Genomic DNA, 11,839 nt, shown 5'->3' on the forward strand with positions numbered 1-11,839 from the left:
GGGAAAATGAAAATTTATTAAATTTACATAGTACACGTAGTAAAATTATCGCAAATATGCCTCGCCCCCCCCCCCCTCCCAACTCCACCCCCGGCAAACACAATTATCCTTCGGACACCCCCCCCCCCCCCCCCCCCCCCCCACGGAAAAATATTCTGAATCCGCGCATGCCTTATCAATTTAATTGTTTCTTAAACAAGTCATGTATATAGAAGAAGCTTGTAGATTTAATTACTGAACCTTATAAATTCTACATGTACCAGTTCTTTGAAATCTGTCACGTTGTATGACAGTTTGTAATAATTCCATGTAAGTGATAGGGACTGTAAGTAATAACATACAATTTTCAATGTCTTTGTGATAACACTACGAATCGATTATTTAATGTACAGTCCAATATATTCAAATGACGACTTCTTTGGGCGAAAGCGATGTTTGCATTATCAATATTCTAATATTTAATCGTACAATTGCTGAAAATTATTCAAAATAAGTAATAAGAAATCATTCTTTGAATATTATGAGGTAATAATTTCGGTCTGGGCCTTAATCACGCCCGACCAAAAGTATATCACTTCACCTCATACTACTCAAAAAAAAAGATTATTTATTCCTTAAATTACTTGTTTTCCAGTCACATTGATTAATCAATAAAATATTTTCAAAACAATTTAATTGCTTCTTTTCATTTCATAATGAAGATATATTTTTTTAATAGACAAATGTGTGAATACATGTACAGTGTGGTTGTTATATACCTACGATAAAACAAAATTAATGCAAATTAAAATTCAAGTAATTAAGAAATCATTTTATATCTAAGTATGATATACAATGCATTATTGGGAAAAAAATATCTAAAATGTAATAGAAAAAACCATAGTTACACAAAGTGTAATTAAGAGTCAATCACATTCAATATTAAGGAATATCGGGTTTTTTAACGTTTTTTCTTCCTACATGCATGTCTAGGATATCCAAACTATTCTTCTTCCGAGAGAATGTTTTCTAGAGACCGAAGAAAATCGTAGACACGCTTCTGAGGTGGGGGCGGCTTGGATCCTGGTGGCGGTGGTGGATTGTCCCCCTTTTCTCCAGGCGGTGGTGGTTTTTCTCCATCTTTGTTTTCTTTCTTTGGCGGTTTACATCCTGGTGGCGGTGTTGGATAGTCCTTCTCTTCTCCAGGTGGTGGCGGCGGTGGACACTCGGATTCCTCTTGTCGCCTTTCTTTGTATCTGCGTTGCTCCTCATTTTGAGGTGGTGGTGGTTTTTCTCCATCTTTGTTTTCTTTCTGTGGTGGTTTACATCCTGGTGGCGGTGGTGGATAGTCCTTCTCCTCTCCGGGTGGCGGTGGCGGTGGGCATTGTGGCGACGGAGTTTGTTCCTCTTGTCGCCTTTCTATGTATCTGCGTTGTTTATTTATCTGATTTGGCCACCGTCCATTTTCCTGTGATGGCGATGGTCTTTCCCTTCCTTCACCTTGGTCCTCGCTGCGTTTTGTCTGCTTTGAAGGAGGACATTCTGGGGAGGGATTCGGTCCGGTGTATTCTGGGGGACATCTCAAAGGCTCTTTATTTTCACCATCATCTATCTAAAGCAATATATCAAAGGCATAAACTAAAGGTCGGATTATCATCATCTTATCTATATTATCTTATAAAACATGAAATATTATGAAATTAAATTTTATACACTTTACGTTGTTTTTAACATTATTACTGTACAACTGAAATGCCGACAGAATTTAATCTTGCATGCAATCTTTGATCGATAAATTCATATTAAAATGAATTAAAATCCATTATCAGGTATTCAATATGGATAGCCATGAGAAAAAAAAAAAACAATATGATAATACTTTTGATCGTTAAGTGTATAGTTATTTAAACAAAAAATGCCTTTTTTCAGGATATGAAGTTTGAAACACGGCAAAAAAAAAAAAACAAAAAAACAAAAACAAAATAACAACAACAAAAAAACCTTAACCTGTGTTACCGATTGAGGTAATTTTTCTCTGCAATGATTCCTACCTTCATAACCCGCATGAATCATTAAAGAAAGCATTTTTGTTTTGTTAATATTTACATCTTTCTTTTAGGAAATTAATAAAGTGATTGTAAAAAGTAGGTTGAATTAACTAAATAACTGATAATGTAAATCAGTACGATAGCTCAAACAAAGAGCCAAATCGTCTCCTATGGTAATTTGAGTCTGCCTTCATCATAATTATTTCGCGCAGTCCGTGATTTTTCTTAAGTCGCTGTAGGTTTCGACCAGTCGATAAACGGGACAAGTAGTTTTCAGTCCTGTTATAGTTTGCATAGAGATATGAATTTTGATTTAAAAATATTATACTAAGTTTTCGTAAGAAACATAGGGAATCATACTCGGTAGATTCAAATATATCACAACTAAATTCAGACTTTATAATATAATTATACAAGTTCAAAACATTTTTAAATAAATAACTTTAGTTCGTTCATGACAATATGAAAGCCAAAATATATAAATTAATGTACATTATTGAATTTTATTCAGTATATTCAATATTATTGTACAATAAACTCTGAAATTTGCTTTGACAATTTTAACAGAATATATGTAGATAAAAATTGTATGCATTATAAAGTACATGTATTACATATTTATCAGTAAAACAAACCTTTGCTTTTGCAAGAAGTTCCCGTTTGAAGTTGTAAGGGAATGCCCAAACTGTGCATATCCCGGCCAGAAAAATCAACACCTTCATTTCAACGATGAACTTCACATCAACCGGATAGATGCCGATTTAGAGATTTTATAGCTTAAAAAATAATTAATCATAAAGGTTCACCTAGTGCTTTACAGAAAATCCACGCAGCTAATAACATAACAACCTTTTCAACATTTTATAATTCTAATACATACATATATAAAATAGAATGAAAAAAAAAATGATGGTGAAAAAATTACCTTTCTCCTGTTTTGTATAGAATACTTTTTTCAGTTTTGGATTCAGTCAGGTTGAAAAGTTTAAATCTAATTTTGTTTAATTCTGGCTTAATTCAGATTCATTTCGGTTCAAAAGTCAAGAACAGGTTAAATCCGCTACGCATCTGTGAATGGCGTCACTGCTGGATTAGGTATACCATTCAAATGTATGCAATAACAAAACTTTAATTTCTGTGTATTGTATATAATAAAATTAAAAAGATTTTTTTTACACAGTCCTGGAATAAATACAATTGATGTGTTATAGGATTTGTAGCATAAGCAGGTGAAGGGGGTGTTTTGCAATATGAATTATAATAAGCTTAGTTCCTGCATATAAATTAATTTATTGATACTGTAAATCTGTCATTGAGAGAGAGAGAGAGAGAGAGAGAGAGAGAGAGAGAGAGAGAGAGAGAGAGAGAGAGAGAGAGAGAGAGAGAGAGAGAGTATATTAAATTCACAAAAACAACGTATTCTGAATCATAACTACTAAATCCAACCGCTGCATAATATTCAGAGCTTTTTAAGAATGCTTAAAATTAATTTAAAAAAAATTGATTTTGTGAGTGGTAATATTGCGACTTAAACTTTCTTCCGCATTTCTACAGCTGGCCAACTAGCGAGTTTTTTTTTCAGTTCTGTATGTAAATCAGATGTTTATATGAGTTAGATATTTATAATTGCATCATTTTTCATTATGATGAAAAATAAATATAAGCTCTTTCCTATGAACGAGTTTCCTCTTTCTGTTCTTATTTTTCACACATCAAAATCTACACACGCACATTGATTAATTTAAAAACGGATTAGCTATTAAATATAGTTAAAGTTACGATCATAAGTTGAATGCATACACCACGTATTAATTATACATGTATTACATATTATCTTTCAACCCAGAAAGGGCCTTTATGGAATAATAAAAACTCTACCATTTAAGGAGTAGAGAATCATTCTTAGAGAATTATGATGTGAAATTTTGGTCGGGCGTAGTCAAATCAAATAAGTCAGAGGAGCTTTGTTATAGATTTGATCAGCTCCGACCGAAATTATCATCTCATAATATTCAAAGAATACTTTTACTTATATTTAAAGAATGTTCAGCAATTGTACAATTACATATTAGAATGTAAACATTTTTATGTGATTTTATTTCTTTAATTGTAAAAACCCCGCCTCAACAATACGTCATTTGAATTTATTGGGCGCTATAATACAAAATCGATTCGTAATGTAATCAAAGACAAAATTACTAAAGAATGCAAATATTAGACTGTAAACGCATATTTCAATGATGCAAAATGTTTCATTGCGGTATCTGACCACGTGCACACAAGTATCAACTTTGTGCAAATGAGATGACGGAACTCCACTTCTATATATTCACATGTGATAGCCATTGGATTCGTTGCTAGTTTCGATATCTAAAATCCGAGAAGTGTTACATAATTATATGTAAACTCATCTCTATCATCCAGTCTATATTTAGATTGTTATTTTGTAACGTACGTCTTATTTCGGAACAGATTAATCAGACAAGGTATATAGTATTTACAATACTTATTCCTCATAAAGAGCTAGCCAATCAACTACATGGAATTGATTTTTCAAGAATATTTGTTGCTAAAAAATAGCTTTTAAGTCATGTGTTTATTGGCTCTGTTTTCAGCATTCAACCTCCAGATTACAATGTCAAAAAGACATTCATTAGGTTTATTCATGTTATTAACAAGTGGAAGGATACAGTGCTGAAAGAGATACAGTAAAAACTAGATCATAAATTGTTACTGGTAAGAGTGTTATTTTTCATTTAAAGAGGACAGAAGACATTCATTTCTAGTATAGATATATCATTTTTCAATAATAAATCTAGAGAAGAAAAATAGTGAATAGTGCAAAATATGACCGTAACAGCAGTGTATCTAAACTTTTTTTTAAAAAATAAACTAACAATTATTATAGTTTGTTACAGTTCTGACTTTACCAATTCCAATGCATCCATTTATATTTTATATGTGTGGTGAAAACAAAACGAGTAACTTTGGTGTATATATATATATATATATATATATATATATATATATATATATATATATTATATATATATATATATATATATATATATATATATATATATATATATATATATATATATATATATATATATAAATGCGCACAAGCTTTATTCATTTATAAGAAAACTTAAAATGGCGAAATGATTGTGAAATTGTAGCAAATTATAAATAATCAATAAAAAATGTCTACCTTTTTTAATAAAGAGAGGCTGTGACATGGACCCCAGTCTTGGTGCACAATATGTCTTGCGGTGTCATTTATGTGAAGCCGCTGTCCCCATTATGCACTGTGACGTTTGTCAAGTACATTTGTGTAAAGCCTGTGTGGGGGACCACCTCTCAGATGAATCCAAAGACCATAAAGTGGTGCCAATAAATAAAAGAGAATCTTCTCCTATATGCTCTAAACATTCATCAAAACAATGCGTGATTCACTGTGAGCAATGCGACATTCCTATTTGTGTGCAATGCATTTCTTCTGGTGAACATGAGCAACACAAAAAAGTGGACATTTTGATTTGTTTCGAGAAGAAAAAAGAAGTATTGCAAAGAGATCTAGAAGAATTAGAGAAATCCATTTTTCCAAAATATCAAAATATTTCATCGTACTTTCGAGTTCACAAAGCTGGTCTGAATGAACAATCCCAGAAATTAAGAACTGAAATTAAAAAGCATGGAGGCTATTGGCATAGAGAAATACATGCAATTACCAAACAATTGACATCAGACGTTGATGAGATGGAATCTCAACATTTTGCCATCTTACATAAAGAAGAAAATAATATCAACCGCATAATTTCTGAGATTACACATATTATTGCTGATCTTAAAACACTTCTAGAATCAAATGATGTAAGTCTTGTCTTTTCTTATGGATCCCGCAATGCTGAATTCATTAACTTACCATCTGTTCAGAAATTTGCCTTACCCAGTTTCAAACCTCAAAAAATCGACAAAGTACAGATTTATCATCAGTTTGGTTCTTTTATAATGTCAAATGAATACGGAAGTACAATGAATGTTCAAGCATCTCCGTCGTCTTGCCAAGATATGCTAGTTTCAAAAACAAAACGAGTCATAACAAATATAGAAACGGAATTTGGAGAAATAAATCGGTTGTACAGTGTGTGTTGTAAGAGTGATCAAGAAGTTTGGACAAGCAGCGATGACCATTTCATGAGACTCTTCAGTCTACAAGGAGAATTAGTGAAGTCAATCGAAACCAAGTCAGGAAATAAGCCAAATGACATTGCAATAACAAAGAAAGACTATCTAGCTTATATTGATGACAGTAATCGTACTCTTAACATAGTTAAAGAACCTCGGATAAAGGAAATTCGATTAAGAAGATGGATACCCCATGGTGTCTGTACTACCTCCTCTGGTGACCTCCTGGTAATCATGGACAGTGATAATAACAGAGAATCAAAAGTCGTGCGTTACTGCATCTCCAAAGGAAAGGAAAAACAAAGTGTTCAGTTTGATACCAACGGTCAACCTCTGTACTCATCTGGTGACATAAAACACATTAATGAAAATAGGAACGAAGATATCTGTGTTTCTATCTGTTGGGCCGGTGCTGTAGTGGTGGTCAGCCGAGTAGGAAAATATCGCTTTACATACAATGGACCATCCACTACTGCCACCAGATCATTTAATCCTTACGGCATCACTACAGACAGCCAGTGTCGGATCCTGACGAGCGACTGTGACAATCATAGTATCCATATCCTTGATCAGGACGGACAGTTCCTTCGCTACATTGACAACTGTGGTTTATGTTATCCATACGGTTTATGTGTGGACACAAACGACAACCTTTTTGTGGCTGAGTGGAAATCGGGGATGGTTAAAAAGATCCAGAACTATATGTTTCCACCCTGCTGATTACCATCAAACAATCAAATTTATGGCACAAAAAACATTTACAATGTATCAAACTTTCCTCACACTATATGTATAGACTATGCTACTTATACCGGCATGTGTAACACATTATTTAAATAAGATTTGAGAATATAACTCAAGGTGTTATAGTCATCTGTTGATATTAATGTGAATTAGAGTGCATTGTATTTGAAAAACTTTTACCAGTTCAGAATTTTTAAAATTTTACAATATTTAACTAGATATACGTTTTAAAGTTTTTGACAGCTGAAATTTTTAAAATGATTAACCCGCTGCGCTACATGTACAATTGTCGGGGGGACTACTAATATTGAGACGTACTTCTTATCGAATAAACAATAAAATCAAATATAATTTTATAACCTTTTTCTTTCGAAAGTAAATTACCTAGCCATGAAGCGCAAGGGGATTGAGCGTAGCTATGCATCTGTAAGTTATATCTTCGAACGCCGCTGGGATTTTTATAAATGATACTTTTCATAAAATTAAAAAGAATATTTTTGGGGCAAATATTGTAAAGTAAACAGGTGAACGTAATTTGATTATAATGCAGGGGATAATATCCATTGTACGCGGGTCCTGTATTATGACCTATTCCACATTGAAAATTGACTGTTTTTTACCTAACCCCGTTGAAAAAATTCTCAAACTAAATGAGTAGTGTTTGTTATACGATATGAAAGATAAATGCTGATTTTTTAACTATGCTAAATAACACACCCTTTAATATATTAATCAAATTATCTTAGTGTTCTGTTAAGTATTGTTTATATTGATGAAAACATTAATTTAATGAGCAATCATGGTTTATGCAAATGTAAACCAAGAAAACTGTACAGAATTTTTGGTTTTTTGATAACTTGAGTTGAGTCATAAATCTTAAACTGTTTTCCCAGTAGAATAATTTGTCGATCAAAAATTCCCAATTGAAGGGGTACATGACCTTATACCGAAAAGGGTCAATCAAGTCATGTACTGTACTTTTATCCACGTCATTAATATTGAAAGGTGTTCCATACCAACTTAGAAAATTTAAACCTGCAGTTTTCAGCACATGATAATGCGCCATAAAAAATTTCCTGAGCGTATGAGGATGTGAAAATCCGTTTAAAAAGCAATTAAATTGATTCATAAACTTGCGTACGGCAAATAACACTTTAATTTGCAGTCTGTTGTGGCTTTCGAGATACATGTATGTATTAAAACCTACTTTGTCACTGCTATAAATATGTCATATAATAGCTGAAAATTAAAAGAACGAAACATTTTACCGCTACCCAGCTGCAGAGTTGTTAAGAACAATGCAGATATAGGAAACACACGGAAATTTCCCTGACTCTTTGATGTTTTTTTTTATCAATTCACACACTTTGCTTCATAGCAACACGTGTGTAACTCTCGGTTTAGGCAAGAGAACATATCTCTGTAAAAGACAAACAAAACATAGGGAGCTCCAAAACGACGAATATCTCTGTTATTGATCTATCCAAAATATAAATCTTTGTCAAATTCATAGTCATTGCAATGTTTGTGCTTATAATATGAATATTTCTCTACAGTGTGTATCGCCACGACCCTCTCAGATTGTCGTTTTTCTACATTTTACCTCAATTGAAAAACCGTACAGTGCGCTAGGTTTCGGTTGTCAACAAAAGCAAGATTTGTTCTTGCCTAGACGACAAGTGGTTAGCGCACTGGCTGCTCACTGCTAAGAGGGTGGGTTCAAACGACCCTGAGTTCAAACCCCAGCGAAAGTGGATCTGAAGCACCAATATAAGGACATTTATATTTTCCCATAGATTGTTTCCTAAATTAATCAGGAAATTATTTGTGGCACCATGGATAATTTAACTGCATAGGACATATGTTTTACTTCCAGCAACCTACATTATCATCAAAATCAATGAAAGTCTTAAGACTGTGTTTCATTTTTATTACAAGTGAAATACCTAATTGCTGAAACAGGCCAAGGTTTATTTTATCACAACTGCAGGTAAAACGCTTATAATAAGTCTAGAGGGACATAACATCGGTTATTGAACAAACAGCTGACGGTAAGTATATATATATTTTTGATAACAAGATCGAGGTCGTTTTAGCTTTGACTATTAAATTTTATATATTGATACAACAAGTACACTACATATCTTATAAATGATATAGTGATATGGTTAAATAGAAAATAATGGTATTGTGGTACTATGAAAACTTTGTTACACGTGGTTCTCAATTCATATTTTCTGAGTTCTCAATTAAGGGTTTGAGGGTGTTTTGCTTCGCTTTTTTAGAAGGAATTGCTATTAATTTGACTTGAATTTTATATTTCACCAATTGTTATGTATGTATAGCTGTTTGGATGACTTTAGTTTAGCCTTATTTCTAAGCAAAATATTCAATGAACCTTTGATAACTTTGGAATAGATTTTTATGAAAACAATTTTATGTTAAAAAAAAACATTGGAAAGAAACCAAACAATAACATTTTTATTTTCATTTTAAGAAAAAAGTAAAATCTACAATGCCCAACCAAATATATGGTGTCTAACCATGGATCCTCGACGTTGTGCCCAGGACGTATTACGGTGTCATATCTGTGAGACACACACCTCTTTGCACTGTGAAATATGTCAAATACATTTGTGTAAAGCCTGTGTCGGGGATCATCTTTCAGATGAATCCAAAGACCATAAAGTGGAGCCAATTACAAAACGAGAATCTACTCCTACATGTTCTAAACACTCACCAAAACAATGCGTAATACACTGTGAGCAATGCGACATTCCTATTTGTGTGCAATGTATTTCTTCTGGGGAACATGAACAGCACAAAAAAATGGACATTGTAAAAAGTTTCGGAGAGAAAAGAAAAATGTTGAAAAGGGATTTAGAAGAACTGGAGAAAATAATTTATCCACAATATCATGACAATATTTCCAAAATCCAGACGGAAAAAGACAATATAAGAATACACTATGAGAAACAGAGAACAGAAATTAAGAAAAATGGAGATGATTGGCACAGAGAAATAGATACAATTATCAAAAAACTTTCAACAGACGTCAATAGTATGGAATCCAACAGTTTGGCCGTCTTATGCGGAGAGGAAATTAACATCACTTGCGTTATGTCTGAAATCACACAGTTTATAACAGATCTCCAAACAGTTTTAGAGTCAAATGATATAAGTTTTATCTTTGCATATAAATCCCGGAACAGTCATTTTAAGGAAATGCACCCTTTACAGAAATCGGCCCAACCAAGGGGTATATTTACGGCTCAAAAGATCGAAAAAGAACATATCTATCAACAGTTCGGTTCTCTCTTATTATCAGATGAACATGGTTTTGCAGTAATTTTTGCTTCTCCGAATGAAAGACCAGAAACTGAAAAACCACGAATAATCAGAGATATAAAATTTGAACATGAAGAAATAAATCGGTTGTACAGTGTGTGTTGTCAGAGTGATCAAGAAGTGTGGACGTGCAGCAATGACCATATCCTGAGGCTCTTCAATCTTCAAGGAGAATTAGTGAAGTCAATAGAAACGAAGTCAGGGAATAAGCCAAAGGACATTACAATAACAAAGAAAGGCTATCTAGCATATACTGATTACATTAATCAAACTCTGAACATAGTGAAGGAAAAACAGATACAGGAGATAAAATTAAGAAAATGGAGACCCCATGGTGTCTGTACTACCTCCTCTGGTGACCTCCTGGTAATCATGGACAGTGATAATAACAGAGAATCAAAAGTCGTGCGTTACTGTAGCACAAAAGGAAAGGAGAAACAAAATGTCCAGTTTGATACTAACGGTCTCCCTCTGTATTCACCTGGTGGCATAAAATACATTAATGAAAATAGGAATGAAGATATCTGTGTATCTATCTGTTGGGCCAGTGCAGTAGTTGTGGCCAGCCGAGTAGGAAAATATCGCTTTACATACAATGGGCCATCCACTACTGCCACCAGATCATTTAATCCTTACGGCATCACCACAGACAGCCAGGGTCGGATCCTGACGGCTGACTGTAACAACCACAGTATCCATATCCTTGATCAGGACGGACAGTTCCTCCGCTACATTGACAACTGCGATATATGTTGTCCCTACGGTTTATGTGTGGACACCAACGACAACCTGTTTGTGGCTGAGTGGAAATCGGGGAATATGAAATTGATTCAAAATTACATGTTCTAGACACTGATTAGTGCACATTTTTTTCCTGATGAATGTGTCTTTGCTACCCATTTGAAATGATATAATGATCTTTCAGGCGGTTACATGTCCTTTAAGATATTAATTTGTGTTTGTATCTGAAAAACAAAACATGTAAAGATGAAAATGACAATCATGAATAATACAACCGGAAATGTATCTACATATATGTATGTGAATTTTTTTTATAAGATTTTAAAACCTCTGAAGATGCAAATTTAACGCTGATAAATTAGATATTGCATGTTCCTATCGAAAAAAGTTTTCAGCAGTTTGAGTCATTCAAATAAGTCCTTAGAGTGTTAAATAGCATGTAATCAATATTATTTGCAAATCGGAAATGAGTGCGATCGATTAAAGCAAAGTATTCCAGCGGAAAAATATTTATATTTCCATTTAACATTATTTGTTTCCGTGTCAGTGTTATTTTGGCTATTAAAATTAAATAATATGTAGCACAACATAAGTGACAATCTCCAACTTTATTCAACTTCCTATATGCCTAAAATGGCAAAGGGTTCAAATTTGTTGTAAAATACTTGTATATAAATTAAGTTTATTTCCTTAGTAGGACTGAATCATTATATGTTTTAATTATTTCAACATGCAAAAGTTGTTTATTCTTTCATTATTCAATTCTTTTTTTTTACATCGATTGACGCCAA

The 11,839-nt window shown here is 33.2% G+C and overlaps 2 protein-coding genes across 2 annotated transcripts; one reads left to right on the forward strand and one right to left on the reverse strand.

Annotated features, from left to right (window-relative positions):
* Nucleotides 1-847: 847 nt before the first annotated feature.
* Nucleotides 848-2,832, reverse strand: LOC105337502 (basic salivary proline-rich protein 2). The gene is made up of 2 exons (XM_011442228.4): nt 2,663-2,832; nt 848-1,591 (listed from the first exon to the last, which is right to left on the reverse strand). Exons 1-2 carry the CDS (start codon nt 2,747-2,749, stop codon nt 983-985), a joined length of 696 nt encoding a protein of 231 aa, XP_011440530.3. The 5' UTR covers nt 2,750-2,832; the 3' UTR covers nt 848-982.
* A 5,696-nt stretch (nt 2,833-8,528) lies between these two features.
* On the forward strand, nt 8,529-11,386 carry LOC117682417 (E3 ubiquitin-protein ligase TRIM71-like). The gene is made up of 2 exons (XM_066080722.1): nt 8,529-9,010; nt 9,457-11,386. The coding sequence occupies exon 2, from the start codon at nt 9,504-9,506 to the stop codon at nt 11,154-11,156; it is 1,653 nt and encodes a 550-aa protein (XP_065936794.1). The 5' UTR covers nt 8,529-9,010; nt 9,457-9,503; the 3' UTR covers nt 11,157-11,386.
* Nucleotides 11,387-11,839: the final 453 nt, after the last annotated feature.

The sequence above is a fragment of the Magallana gigas genome, chromosome 4 (genome assembly GCF_963853765.1).
Source record: "Magallana gigas chromosome 4, xbMagGiga1.1, whole genome shotgun sequence".
NCBI lineage: Eukaryota > Metazoa > Mollusca > Bivalvia > Ostreida > Ostreidae > Magallana > Magallana gigas.